The following is a 15762-nucleotide window of genomic DNA, read 5'->3' as shown; positions in this document are numbered from 1 at the left end:
ATTCTCTCGACCACGTATGAGTCACATAAATCACCACACAATGATCTGCGCCATTATTTACAGTTATTGTTGATTTAAACTAACAACATCCTGTTGTGCTGCTTTTACCTCGAAATAAACACTGAACGCTTTCTGGGGAACGCTAGTTTTCACTTCCGGGCCGGGGTCGATCTGTGTGTTGGTGTCGTCTTTCCGCTGCCTGACTCCTGCAGCCAGCTCCTGGTCGTGGCTCCACATCTGCACAAAGTTTCCTCCTGTGTTTAATCCACGGCGACGTTACAGCGTTGATAGGAGCGAGCGGGCGACATGTTGGGTAAAGTGACTGTCAGCGGGGCGAGGAGGGCGACGCGGACGCTGTGGCTGCTGGTGCTGGTGAGTCTGTCCGTGAGCATCTGTGTGTGTCGAGCATCCTCCTCCTCCTCACTCCGGGAGGAGGACAGCGCCATGGAGAACATCGTCACGGAGAAGCAGGCGGAGGAGAGCCACCGGCAGGACAGCGCCGACCTGCTCATCTTCATCATGCTCCTCACCCTCACCATCCTCACCATATGGCTGTTCAAGCACCGGCGCTTCAGGTTCCTGCACGAGACCGGGCTGGCCATGATATATGGTGAGAGACATTGATGGAGAGAGAGAGGGGGGGGGGGGGGGTACTCTTGATTTGTTGCTGGTGATCCGATCTGTCTTTTATCAATCAGTCACATTTTATTTGTATAGCCCATATTCCCAAATCACAACTTGTCTCATAGGGCTCAACAAGGTGCGACATCCTATGTTCTTAACCGTCAACAAGAGTCAGGAACAACTATTAATAGGTGGTGAAAACCATAGAAACCTCATAGAGAGCCACATGTGAGGGATCCCTCTCCCAGGACGGACATCAGTGCAATAGATCAGTAAAACAACACTATTTACAACACTGATTAGAAGAAACAGTTAGTAACATAATGGAAAACACTGTCAATGTTTAAAGTATTTGTACATAAGAAAATGTCTGATAGAGATGAAGGGAGCAGCACTGACAAATGAATTGAGGAGTCATTGTCAGTAATGGTGTCTGTCAAGCAGTCTCGTTGTAATCGTAGTCCACGATCAGCAGCCACCACGATCAGGATCCGCCATGATCCACAATCCATCGTGATGATCCACCACCACGATCAGGATCCACCATCGTGATCCACGATCAGCTGCCAACACGATCACGATCCTATTTACTGAGCTGCAGCACATTTCATTTTGAGTACATTCACACACGAGGCCGGTCCTGAGAGATACTGCAGGCCAAACCGGCTTAGTTACACAAACACCCCCTCGGCACTCTGCCTGGTCTTGAGAATGACAAACAGCTTATCCAGAGGGAACTACTCAAGAAACATGAAAGTAAACAGACCAAAAAACTGGACTGTTTCCTGAACCTTTCCTGCACCTGAGTTGTAAGTCACTAAACACATCTATTCAAATTAGGGCTGGACGATCTTGTTAAAAATGATCACGATATTAATAAATATCACGATAAAGGTCACATTTAAATGTCTGTGTAAAGACTGATTTGTGAAGGTTGTGGTTTTAAACTCTTCTTTATGAGCAGAAAATGACACTTGATAAACAACAAAACATTTTACACACCTAAGGTAATAATAATATATTAATATACAGAGCACTTTTCAGCACAAAGTATAAAGAGCTATAGGACAAAGATGGATGGTTGAAATACAGAAGGAAGCACATAAATAATAATGGTAATATTAATAATAGAGATGAAAGACCAATAATAACCCGGCACCCCAAGTAAATTCAGGAATATTCCATCCGAAAAAACGCGTTAGCCGAGACTGATTAATTATGTCTTATACCTCCTCACTGTTCAATGAATAAGAAATATATAGATATTTATTTTAAACTTTATTATATTTCTATTAATGATAATTATATTGCGATAATTGTTGACATTGTTTTACTGCCCAGCCCTAATTCAAATACTGTGTTTGGATTTGACTTTGAGGTACTAATACCTTTTGTGGGTATTTTAATGCTCTGCTACTTCTTACTTCTACTGTTCTACATTTCAGAGGGTGGCATCTCTTCATTGAATCTGCTCATTAATCGACTCTCCCCTCCGTTGCCTTTTTGTCTTGGCTCTTTTCTAACCCTTTCCTCAGGCGTGCTCGTCGGCGTGGTCTTACGTTACGGCATCCACGTTCCTCGGGACATCAGCAACGTCACGCTGAGCTGCAACGTGAACGCCAGTCCCGCCACTCTGCTCATCAACGTCAGCGGCAAATTCTACGAGTACACTCTGAAAGGGGAGATCAGTGCCAACGAGGTGGACGACGTGCAAGATAATGAGATGCTGCGAAAGGTACGGTGTTAGTGTCACGCAGCAGTTTGTCTCATCTCAAGCAGGTGTATTGATCACTGTCAATCTTATGAATTTATTGTGATGTTCCTTTATTGACTGAATGATGAGACAATCGGCATAAAATAAATGAACAGTGGTTCGACGATCGCTTCAACATTTCATTTATTCTTAATCAAAAGTTTTGCGGATTTTATCTTTAGTTCAAATGTTCAGAAGTTGTTGTTATTCGTCACATATAATGGTTTACAGAACTTTCTAGGTTTTTATACAGCTGATCAGACAAAACAAGCATTTCAGACTGCACTTTTCACCTCTTGACATCTTAGTTTTGTGTCTAGAATTGCAGCCTGAATTCTCGATTCTCCAGCATGAATAAATAACTTCTGTTTTCACAGAACATAATCAAAACAGAAAGACAGGGGGCAGCCCTCTCACTGTAGGTCACTTAAACTTTTGGGAGCCATAATGGTTCCTGTTATACAATGGTCATGTGAATGAATTGTCGATTGGTTGTAGAGGTTTGTTCTGCATTTCTCTTGATACGTATCTAAAATGATGTTAGCCATCATGTTCAATTTATAAAAGCCGTCCCCTGTTCTTAATTTGTCATTTTACAATGTTAAGAACTTTCTGTTGATGGTCAGGAAGCTTCTTCATGCTGTTCCATTTATTTAAGTGATTCAATAATACAGCAGCCTCGAAGTTTCCATGAAAACAACTTTGTCTTGAAAAAGTATTTTTGTGTCCTTCCTTATTCTAGTGATTCATAAATGTGACAAGATATTATTACACAATAACACATGATTATTGTATTTTGTTTGTGTCTCAGGTGACCTTTGACCCTGAAGTGTTCTTCAACATTCTTCTACCACCGATCATCTTCCATGCTGGCTACAGCTTGAAAAGGGTACAGTAGTATTACAATAGTACCTATAGTATAGTAACATTACAGTAGTATATACAGTGCAGTAGTATTTTAACCACACTTTCTGCTGCTTCATTAAAAATACTTTGACAATTACAAAGTGAACATTTTAAAAACATGTTTGACTCAAACAATGTTCTCCTTTCATTATGAAATCTGAAATCCACTTATTCCTTCTCGTCTTCAGAGACCAAAGTATTTGATGTATTTAGTGAAAATGTATGATTTTATTCAGAGTGTTGATGTGTTAAATTGTTTTGTTTTTCAGAGACATTTTTTCCGTAACATGGGATCCATTCTCGCTTATGCCTTTCTGGGGACTGTTATTTCCTGTTTTGTCATCGGGTAAGAATATCAGTTTTCCAAAAAGGAAAACACTGATACAAACATCCTTGTGTTCTCATATATGCAACTTTATATTGGAGCCAGTGTATGCACAAATACTTTTTATACCAGAACAGAATTTATATAATTCAGTTGTCAGTGCCATTAAAGTCAGTGTTTTTTATGATTTATTTCAAATTGACCGTCTGTTCCTCTGTCAGGTTGATGATGTACGGCTGTGTGACGCTGATGAAGCAGGTGGGGCAGCTGGACGGAGACTTCTTCTTCACCGATTGTCTTTTCTTTGGAGCCATCGTCTCGGCCACAGACCCCGGTACGTGTCGTGGTCTTCAGCCTTCAATGTGTTTCCTGCTTACAAGTTGTTGAAAGCTCGTGGGACATGTTCTCGCCAACAGGAAACAGGCAAAACCAGTTCATCATAAAACTAAAGATGTTCACATACGATAATGAGAAATATAACTGGTGCAGATCAGTTACAAAAATAACTTGATATGTATTTTCTTTCATACAATTAATGCAAATATCGAAGCTCCAAATTGCACTTTGATCAGATTTTCACACAAAACAGTAAAGTAATTTTGAGTATTAACTTCCAAAATGGTGCACCTTTTAATGTTATTTCTATTATTAGAATATGATATATATGACAAAAAGACAGCTGTAAGTGCTGTAACATAAAAAAAAGATTAAATGTTTAAAAGAATAAACCATTATAGATTGGGAGCATGGCTCCTGAAGCTCTGGACCCACTTGCTTGCTGATGTGTATCATTATTTTGGTTAGTTCTAATGTGGAGAAGAATTCATTGAGTTTCTCGTTGTTTCTCAGTGACGGTCCTGGCCATCTTCAACGAGCTGCATGTAGACGTGGATCTGTACGCGTTGCTGTTTGGAGAGAGCGTGCTCAACGATGCCGTGGCCTTGGTTCTGTCCTCGTAAGTCATCTGTCTGTTTGACATCACGCACAGTCGTTGAATCTGCGTCTGTGCCAAACTGTCCTGAGTGTTCGCACGGCTGCTGCTGCTAACTCACTGCTTTTTTAACAGAAATAATGGAAGTGTGAGTCATGCATTTTCTTATTAATTGCCACTGACCTTGGACTAATATCAGCTTCTCATTGATGTGATGCTAAACCTGACGTAGTACCTGAGCTAGTCTTTCTCCTGCTTTACATTGAATTATTTCCACAGGATTATAAATTCTAAAGGCAGGCCCAGCGGAGGGGCCGGGCCCCGTGGAGAGACTCGGACCAGCCCATTGAACGGGTGTAATAAGTAGAGCATTGCATTGTGTGCCTTGGCGGTGCCTGGGGAGCGACATGACAAATCACTGGTCATTTGTTTCTAACCTCTGGCTGATTCAACTGTGGACGCAGAACATTTCATTATTTATTCATTTATTCCAGCTAAGAACACATTCCTATTATATTCAGACTTACTGTATATACAGAGGTCAAGAAGAGGGCACGAAGCCGCCAGTGTTTACAGACAAAATGCCTGATGATTTGTTTTTTAAGTGTGGGGTCTGTGAAGGCAGAGGGTGAATATGGTCTGCTGTCAGACTTGGTTCAAGTACTATTTGAAACTATTATTTGGAAGTGAGGTGTGCCATTTTGATTCCATTTTATCAATACAATATTTAAAATATCTTTTTTTCATTGTTGCATTCTCATGCTGACTGCACAATATTAAAAACCTCTGCTGCGACGACGTCCCTTTCATGGCACACTCCACTTTCAAACCACGTTTCTAAAGCTATTTGAGCCAAGTTTGATGAGACGTGTGGTACTTTTTCTTGTAAGTATATTTTTACTGGGATTTTTCAGTGTTGATACTCGACTCAAAGTCACACAAATTATAGAAAAGAGAAAGTATAAAATGACTCAGCTCATCTTCTCTAATCAAAAAACTTCCCTTAGTGTGCGTGGCTGCTGTGACGCAGATTCTTTCTCAATGAGTTTGTGGTGTTGCCAGTTCTCTGGAATTTTTCCGTCCACATGATTTCCAAAGCAGATTCTTTATCTGACTAAATCATCAGAGGAATGAAAAAGCTCCGTCGTCTCTTTTTCTCCCTGTGTAATTAACAGCACCTAATGATAATAACTACTGTATACCCCTCTTATCTTTTCATTGTTAGCTATTGTGATAGTGGCAGCACATTCAACCAAGACTGCACCATAACATTCAGTATTTGTTGTCCTCTATTGACCTCAGTGGACATTTACATGCGTATAAACTGGATAAAAGACCCATTTCATATCTGTAATTCTTTATATGTAGCATTCAGTTCGAATCAAAACTTCACTATAAGTTGAGTATCAACACTGAATTAATGAAATACTCTATTATTCCAACCTCATGACCTTTTTTCTCTTTACCCCAAGTTGCCTACGTGAGTGAAAGTTTTACTTTAGCAAAAACTTTTTCACTGTACTGGGAGGTTACAAAATGTTGACATGTTTACAACAACACTCTCTGTATTTAGGCTTCAACTGCAGCTTCATAAGTTGGGAAATGACTCTAATCTTTCTCTGATGGTTATTTCTCTTATATCAGGACAGTACTTACACTTTGCATAAGATGTTTCCATTAAACGGTTGTTTCTTGGTGTGACGTCAGGTCTATAGTAGCGTACCAGCCAGAAGGAGACAACAGTCACACCTTCGATGTCGTGGCGATACTGAAATCTTTTGGGGTTTTCCTCGGAGTCTTCAGCGGCTCTTTCGCTCTGGGGGTGGCCACCGGAGTCGTCACTGCTCTCATATCCTTTTTGTGTTATTATTTATTGATACAAGGCAAGTTTAAAAAGTCCGACCAAAGCCACGGGTTAATTTACTGTTTTTAACGATATCCCACTGCTGCTGTTATAAATGGGTTGGTGTAAAATATAACACGAAAAAAAGATAATTTGAATGTTTTAATTGATACTTAGGGGTTTGGCCTTTTAAAATAATGGAGAAAAAACTAACATGCCACACAGTAGACGTCTTCCCCCACGAAGGCTGAACAACCCTACACATGATTGATTAGTTTTAGAAATATGAAAGGAAAAAGGAAGAGGTCTGTTAATCTAGATTATTTTATTTAGTTAATTAAAGAAAGTTTACTTTCCAGGCCTAATCCCTTCAGCAAGTCTGGTGGAAATTGTCTAAGTAAGTAAACAAACAGACTTCTCAGAATTCTCTGGAAACATGTGACAGTACTTTAAAATATAAACCATTGGTCCATTGAAAGACTCAAATAAAATCATCTCACTGCATTGGCAGATATTTTGTTATTTTATTCGGTGGAAAAACCTTATATCCACTTTATTGAATTCTAATGAAGTTCCATGTTTCATTGAGTGTCCTGTTCAACTTCTTGACTCTCGTCTGTACGTGACCAAGTTCACAAAGCTGAGAGATTTCCCGCTGCTGGAGACGGCTCTGTTCTTCCTCATGTCATGGAGCACGTTCCTGTTGGCTGAGGCCTGTGGCTTCACAGGTAACACACACACACACACACACACACACACACACACACACACACACACACACACACACACACTGACACACACTGACACACACACACACACACACACACTGTAATCTGAATATAGTGAGTATTTCAATTGGAAACCATGTGCTCTCCTTGCTGATGTGTTGCAGGCGTGGTGGCTGTGCTGTTCTGTGGAATCACTCAGGCCCACTACACCTTCAACAACCTGTCCCCCGAGTCCCAGGACCGGACCAAACAGGTCAGACCTGGACCTCATTAGCACCACTGCTCATTCTGGTCCTTTTCAACATGCTTCAAATATTGAGTTGTTTCTGTGCATTATTTAGAAAGTTTAGAAAGGGCGAGTTAACAGTGGTGGAATCTGTGTGCTATACACAGTTCACAGTTTCTCAAGAAACACTGAGATTGGTTGAAGATTTTGGATCTGAAGTGAGCACAAGTCCTCTTTGCTGCTTATTTCCCTCAATATATATATATTTTTTCTATATTCTCATTATATCAAGACATTATTCTCAAAATCTCAGAATTAGTTTTTCTTTAATGTGGCCATAACTCTTTCGTAGAATTAAGATAACTTCATTTTAATGTATAATTTTAATGTTTGTAGTCAAAGCAGTGCACGCCATGTGTATTTAGCTGTTGGATTTGTTTAACCGTGTTTACAGGTTGCACACCCACTAAATCCTCTGTCATCTAATGTCGTCTGATGTTGTTTCTTGTGTGTTGCAGCTGTTTGAGGTGTTGAACTTCCTGGCTGAGAACTTCATTTTCTCCTACATGGGTCTGACCCTGTTCACCTTCCAGAGCCACGTCTTTAATCCCATGTTCATCGTAGGAGCTTTTGTATCTTTTGCGTCTGAAACTACCAAATCTTGTGCACACAAAAGAAACCCAGATGACCCCCTCTTCTTAGTAACAGCGTTTTCAGTCACGTCAGTATCGGAATAGAGAAAGTTCCCACGCTTTTACAATTAACCACCAACATGCAAATGGTAATTGATTTGAGGGGCTCAGTAAATAAGCTTGGAACAGAATTAACTCGCTCTCGGTTTTGTTTTGTGTTGGTGTCCTCTCCTTAACCTCTTCCCCACCCAGCTGGCAGTGTTCATTGGAAGAGCCGCTAACATCTACCCTCTCTCATTCCTTCTTAATCTGGGGCGACGCAACAAGATCCGATCCAACTTTCAGCACATGATGATGTTCGCAGGTTAGTGGAATACAGATACAAGACGTTCATCATGCACAGTGTAAGCTCTGTAAAAATCTGAGTACAAAATAAGACTTGAATGGATTTGGGGTCTAAGGCCATTTTCTAGTTTCTTGCCGCATGCTGTGAGTAAATCAGAAAATAAAGCAACACAGGCTTGTGACCAGAGGTTTGTCTTATGTAGTAAACGCACATGCTTGATCGGTGTTCATAAAAACCATCTGTGCTGTGCTCGTCAGGACTGCGAGGTGCGATGACCTTCGCCCTGTCCATCAGGGACACGGCCACGTACGCCCGTCAGATGATGTTCTCGACCACTCTGCTCGTGGTCTTCTTCACCGTGTGGGTTTGTGGAGGCGGCACCACCCAGATGTTGTCCTGCCAGCGCATACGGTAGGCCTCTCCTCCACCCCCGCTCACATCCATCCCTGGATTTGCACTCACATGAGCGTCACATGAATACAACTGAGATAAGTGAATGTCTCTGGTTGTGCAAACTTTTCTCCCATCAGTTTCAAACTCCAGGAATTAAGAACTGAATGTAACCTTTGGCTCTGCTCTGGCCTATGCCTGAAGGTTTTTATAATGTGTACACCTCCTCGTGAGGCCTCTTTGCTCAGGAACTTGTTAAACGGGGGAAACGTGCTTCTCAACACCATCATGCTCTGACAGCTGCAACTCAAACTGATTTACGTGTTTCCTTATTTGTTTTTTTTACAGAGTGGGAGTGGACTCTGATCAAGATAACCCTGTGAGTCAGGCTCTTGTGAAAGACGCATTACTATTCTGAGATGCTGATACGTGTTATGACCACAAGAATATGCCTGAAACATCATGTATTGTTTTTGTTTTTTTTAGATGAGCATCGGTGAAGGAACAGAGAGAAGAAGCACCAAACTAGAAAGTGCTTATCTTTTCAGGATTTGGTACAACTTTGACCACAAGTATCCTTCAGTGAGAAATGAGTCGTAAAAGTCAAGCAGAAAAAAAACATTTTAGTTATTTATGTGCTTAAAAAATTGGGGGATTTTTATTAGTTCTTTTCTGAGAGCTAGACACATACATGGCAACACTGTAAAGGATGATAAACCTCTGACTTAAAATAATGAAATACATACAAAATAAAAGTACACAAAACATGCAGAAATCGTCAACAGAAAAATAGAACTGTATATAGATGTTAAAATTAAGATTTAGAAACAGAATCAGCTTTATTGGCCACGTATGTGTGGACATACAGGGGATTTGACTCCTGTTTAGCATCACTTTCAATGTACTTACATACTAAACGAACATACATCATTATTCTATTCTTAACACAGAGTTAAGAATAGTGCAAAAGATAAACAATCCACAATATATACAAAGAGCGATGAATGGGAAGTGAATGCACCATGACTGTGGTGTGTGTTTACACTGTATAAATAGTGCAATAAAAGCAAGTAATAAATATAAGTAGTTAAGTATTTTAGCGTTAGACACAAGCATTACTGTTTATTTTCCTCGGCACTTTGAGCTGACAGCAATTTTCTGTTAGTGGCATCTATTGTAGCTGCGTAGAGACTAATGTAGTTCACAGTGTCAGACAGCAGGGGGAGTGCCTCGTACAGACTGGGAGATAAATGATACTTAATTTGAATTGATGCAATATTAAGGTCATTATGTTGAATTACTTAATTGATTTAAATTTATTCTGTTCTTTTCAAATTGAACATGTCAGGCTCATCGTTCATTAATCTCACTGTACTGGTGTCTCTGTTTCAATATGTCTAACCTCTCTCTCTCAGTGCATGTTCCTCTATGTTAACCTTCCTTGACTCGAGCCCCCTCTACAGCTACCTGAAGCCCATCCTGACTCACAGCGGCCCCCCCCTCACAGCCACCCTGCCTCTCTGCTGCGGCCCCCTCGCCCGCTTCCTCACCAGCCCCCAGGCCTTCGAGGTCAGACACTGGCTCATACAGGAGCCAAACTGTATTTGTGAGGGTTTTATCCTGTATTAACTGAATGGAAAACAGTTATTTAGATAAATCATGATTTGCAGAGGCTCAGCTTGAGAGGTTTTGTTTTACCGGCAGATGAGGAAAGGAAACGATCATTTAAATGTGTCGCCCTCATCTTAATTTTTGTTTCTGTGAAGTTAATGGAGTGTGTAACGTCTTCCCCCAGAATGAATGCCAGTTGAAGGATGACGACTCTGACCTCATCCTGACCGACGGCGACATCAACTTGACTTATGGCGACATCACGGTCAGCACAGATGCCACAGGGGCCCACACCAGCGGCGGTCTGGCCTTTGCTGGCGTCACCTCTGACGACTTGGACAGAGAGTTGACATACGGAGACCATGAGCTGGTGATGAGGGGCACACGCCTGGTGCTGCCCATGGATGACTCTGAGCCGCCCTTCACAGACCCCCACCTCCGCCTGCAGATGTGAGGCAGTCAGTCTGTCAGCGCAGACGCAGACAACCGTCCAACTCACACTGACCCGAGCCATCGAGCAAAAGACCAGTACCTGTCATTCTGCCTCTGAATTCTGTTTTGCTCCGGCACCATTTCTCATTCCTCTTGCTTTTTTCCTTTCCTCACTGCTTCATTTCCTCACTCTCTCTTGTGGCAAATCACTGTCTCTACCTCATTCTCATTCTTCTCGTTTCCACACTTTTTTGGCATCTGCCAAAACTCTAATATATTCTAATTTATTTGCTGGGTTTGTATTCATTTGAAAGTCAATTCCTCTCAGTTTGGCTTCAACTTGTGTGCTAGTTACCTTGACTGTAGCATCGCACAGAGGTCCAGCAGCATGTGTTCGTGTGTAAACGCAAGTACCAACCACTATCTAATTTGTCGACGTACAGTATATCACTATATCTTTGATATGCATGCTGAGGATGCTCGTTGTTTTCTTTGTATGTGAGGTCGAGGGCTTTTGTGTTTCTGGGTCTGACCTTGAATGTTGCTGCCTTCTCTCTGTGCACCAGAGACGTGCTGACCCAGTGGACAACTTTGCTGTACATTTGGTTACAATCAAGTGCCTGGGAATTGTAGTTTTACGCCTGGCGACCCACACTGGATCAGCCCTGGGAATCAGAGCTGTCTGAGGATGGGTCGGTCATGTGGTCGAAGTTTTCCTTTGTAAAAAAGAGAAAAAAACCCAAAAACAAAACAGACACCTCTGTCCATAAGGTAGCAATATACTCAGCGGGTGTTGGGGCTGTCAGTTTGTGCTATTTGCGTGTGAATAGTGTGTAGCGATGTGAGGCCACAGATGCGTTGTGACCTGGCAGTGAAAGTGGTGGATCTCTCCCAATGACCTTTGACTGTGACATAGAGATGGACTTTACACCTTATTTTAGAAGCTGATGCCGCTCACAACTGAACGAAGGGCTGCTGTGAGATCCAAATGAAGAAAGCTTAGTGCCATCTGCGTCCTGCATTTCCACCTTTTGTGAAAACCAAATGCAGTTGATGTCATCAAGTGTTTTATATTCTTTTTGGCAACAGAGCTTATGTATTTTAAGCAGAATCACATTTTTCATAGTCATATTTGGCTTCATGCACATTTTTATAATCGTTGTCGAGACTTTGAATCCAATTTTCTCATTAAATAACAAAGATAGTTATATGAATTTGACAGTAAATGAAGTTGGACCATGTTATTGGTAAGCACACTGGTGTTTTGTAAGTATAACTTTGGTAAATCAAAGAATTGATTGTCTCTGTATCTGATTTTATTGGGGCTGCAGCTAATCGTTATTTTCATTGTTGATTCGTCGTTATTTTTTGATTGATTGATCATTGTTTTGCCTATAAATGTCAAAAAATACCGAACAAAGCCCAAAGATATAAATTTTCCAAGCACATATGACTAAAAATAACAAGTATTTACATTTATGAAGCTGGATGCAGTGAATTCTTTATGATATTTATGTCGGAGTTCGTTTCAAGAACAGAACAACTGTAGTTGTTGATATGCTGGAGGTTTTTCTCTGCCGTCCTTTAGGATTCATGGCTTGATATTTAAACAGGAAGTTAAATAGCATTAACGTGCTTCAAGTCATAAATATACATACTTTTAAAAAATGTTACTCAAAGACGGACGTGTTACATTTAACTTATTGTCTTAGTCCAGTCTGTCGCACGCTGTCGAGGTTATTTTCGTGCGTGTACGAGTAGAATGGAAGGTTGTGTTGTCTCCTCCGGGATGTGGAGTATAGCAGCTGTTAATGCGGGTTCAACAGGAAGCGTTGATAGGACGTCACCGTGGCAACACTGTGTTGATGCGGACAGAAGCCAGGAAACACTCGATGACGAGGTCGAACACAACGGGTTAGTGAACCCTCTTAGTGAGCCAAAGAAAAAGAAAATCGGGTGTATGCTTGAGGGTGGAGTTAGAGAAGAGAGTATTAGATATAGATGATTAAAATAAGAAGAATTGATGAGGAAGGAGAGTTTGGCCTTTTGTTTGTGTGTCTGTTCGTATCTTGGGGATGAAAAAGAGGTGGAAGGAAGAGCAGGCGTTTTTAAATATCGCTTTTTCTTCCACAGTTATCTTCTGCTGTGCAGGAACTTCTTATTAAAAGTGTTCGACGTCCAGGAAACTATTTAATCTTCCCTCCACTTTATACTTTTCATTTGTGTTATTTTGGAGTTTTATTTTGTTGAAGGGAAACAATGATGTGAGGGGGAAAAAAGCTGAATAATTTGCACTCATGTTTTATTGCCATGTTTGTTTTATCTAATAGCTGCTTTTTTTATTATTATTTACCTTGTGTTTTGGAAGGTTGTGAAAAAAAAGAGCAACAGTCTGTTAAATGATCGGTGAAGAAATGTATTTCGTAGACATTCAGTTTGGTTCATTGATAAATACTTTGTGAAGAATAATGTCCACACTGTAGTGGCAGACCTTTCATTCTGTCATCCCATAATTTACACTTTGCAGGTACTTTGTATGTGTGTCTGCAACAAACTGCTGTTTAAATGTCTTCTGCAGAGCATGAATCATTCATCCTCCACTGATGGTGGGGAAAAAAACGTCACATTATATACAGGCAGAGTTGTGTGCCACTGTTCTTTAAATGACACATTAAAAAAGTGCAAATCTGCAAAAGCTCTTGTAGGTTTCGGTATTTGCCTTCTGCTCTGCCAGTGTGTTTCTCTCTCTGCTCTCTGAATGGTGACTAGTGATCGGCTTTGACCAGTGGGAATGAAGTAGGAGACCAAAGAGGCCTGCTGTGCTCGATCTTTATACTGCAAAGTGTGTGTGTGTGTGTGTGTGTGTGTGTGTGTGTGTGTGTGTGTGTGTGTGTGTGTGTGTGTGTGTGTGTGTGTGTGTGTGTGTGTGTGTGTGTGTGTGTGTGTGTGTGTGTGTGTGTGTGTGTGTGCGAGAGAGGAAGAGCGAGACATCGCGTTCTCCCTTCTCCTCTGTGTTGCAGGTACTGACTCTACTGACGCATCTGTATAAATATACTCTCACCTGTTCATGTGCGTGCAACGGTCAATAAATAGAAGCCTGTGCTTTTGATTAAAGCCCTCGCTGTAACGGCCTCCTCATTTACTTTGTTCCCCCTCTTTTTGTTTATTGGATGTCTTGGTCGTGTAAGAACGAAGCTGTCGAGATTCAGCGATCATCCCGTTCACAAGACATGTGAAACAAGATTAGTGCCAGAAATAATTCTACTTGAAAGGGGGATTTATGATTTATTGTAGGAAGAACAGGTTTATAATCTTCATAGCCTCAGAATATGGCCGAAAGCCCAAAACCTAAAAGATAATTAAAACTTCTTAAATATTTCAGTGGAAAAGATTCAACTTCAGCCTGGTGGCCAGGAGGGTAAGTCCCAGGAAGTAAAGATTAAAAATAAAGTTTCCCAACCCCGGATGGCGCTACTTTAATCGTGTTTGTGTCTATACTGGACTGAACACACAGGCTGACGTATCATGTTTTACAGCATTATTTCTACCTGTGTAAAGCACATTAACATCCTCATATCACTGCAACAGCTGTTTTTTATTTAGTAGCAGGTTCACACACTCATTACCTTTTTGGTCCAGAGCTTAAAAGTCCAAACCACAACCAGGCTTTAGTCCAATAAATGTGTTGTCCAAAACCTTTTGTCGTTTTGTTTGCATGATTGACTGAATCCAGTGTTGTGATTGTAACCGAAATGAGGAACAATAACCTCACTATTTTGGGCACATTCATTTTCTGGGACAGATTCAGGAGCCACATTTTATTCTTCTCTGTTCTTACACATGTCGACCAATCTCTACATTGTTGTGTAAAAGAATCTAAACTGTACAAAACTTCATGAACTGATCCACACTTTTCTGTCACTTCTTCCCTAAAACATGAATCTCTCCTGTAAAAAAATGTTGACATGGCAGATCTCCCACATCCATCCGAGGCAGGAGGTGCAGAGTGGTGTGGACGGGAGAAGCCGCGCCCTGCGCAGCCGAGACTGATGGCATTTTATTCTCTCAGACACGATTTGTAACACGTTCCTAATATGGTCACAACTCCCTCCAGTCTGCTCAAGAATGTCTGTACTGTGCAGTGAGGAAACAGTAGTTTTAAAGGCCCACCTCCCTGTCTCTTTCTGTCTCTCTCTCTCTCAAACTGTTTTGTCTACTTGATTCACTCTTTCACTCCAGTTGATCCTCAATGATTGTTGAGTGGGGAGATTTTCTGTTTTCAAAATTCAGTTTTTTCAACATCTTCTAAAATGTTATCAAACTAAATGAAGCCAGTGGCCGACGGCATATTGTTTTCGGGTTTTCGTCTGTCCACCCGGCCCATTGTTGTGAACATGATATCTCAAGAACCCTGAGGCGGAATGTCTTCAAATTTGGTACAAACTATCATTTGGTACTTACGCATGACCTGATTAGCTTTGGGTGTTCAAATGTCAAAGGTCAAAGGTTAAAGGTCAATGTCACTGTGACCTCACAAACTCTGTTTTGGCCTTTTGAAAGTTTGATTAGTTTGATTAGATTTCATCTAGACATCAGGCATACAACCAAAATGTGTTATTTCTTTACTTTTTAAAACTTATTTACCGAAAGAAATTAGACGAATCTTAATGTAGGTGATGCACGTTTGAATTCATATAGTTCATATATAAGCTTCTTGTGTGATAGTGAAATGCTGCTCTCATAAAGGGAAAACCTGCCCTTGCTCTTGCAGATGTGAAACCGTAAAACATCTGCAGATCTGATGTTCACGACAGAAGGAAATACACGCAGCAAACCTGTGGCTCTCATCAGCACTCTCAGTGATGTTACCAACAGAGGAATCTCATGTTTACAGTAAGAGGAAGAGTTACCAGCTGAGGGCTTATTTAAAGTGGATCCATGTGCAGATATATGACGCAAAGACTAGTCGTCATATTTTGACCTTGATGTTTGAGTAACCCTGAGACCTTGGAACA

At 41.0% G+C, this 15762-nt stretch overlaps 1 protein-coding gene across 1 annotated transcript; it reads left to right on the top strand.

Moving 5' to 3' along the window:
• The first annotated feature begins 151 nt into the window (after positions 1–151).
• slc9a6a (solute carrier family 9 member A6a) lies at positions 152–13442 on the top strand. The gene is made up of 16 exons (XM_034598678.1): positions 152–610; positions 2160–2359; positions 3189–3266; positions 3553–3629; positions 3830–3942; positions 4458–4563; positions 6247–6388; positions 7005–7110; positions 7275–7363; positions 7855–7968; positions 8221–8332; positions 8572–8725; positions 9053–9083; positions 9191–9276; positions 10168–10273; positions 10500–13442. The coding sequence occupies exons 1-16, from the start codon at positions 307–309 to the stop codon at positions 10767–10769; spliced, it is 2088 nt and encodes a 695-aa protein (XP_034454569.1). The 5' UTR covers positions 152–306; the 3' UTR covers positions 10770–13442.
• Positions 13443–15762: the final 2320 nt, after the last annotated feature.

This window comes from Hippoglossus hippoglossus, chromosome 10 (genome assembly GCF_009819705.1).
Source record: "Hippoglossus hippoglossus isolate fHipHip1 chromosome 10, fHipHip1.pri, whole genome shotgun sequence".
Classification (NCBI taxonomy): domain Eukaryota; kingdom Metazoa; phylum Chordata; class Actinopteri; order Pleuronectiformes; family Pleuronectidae; genus Hippoglossus; species Hippoglossus hippoglossus.
This window is presented reverse-complemented; position numbering and strand designations above follow the sequence as displayed.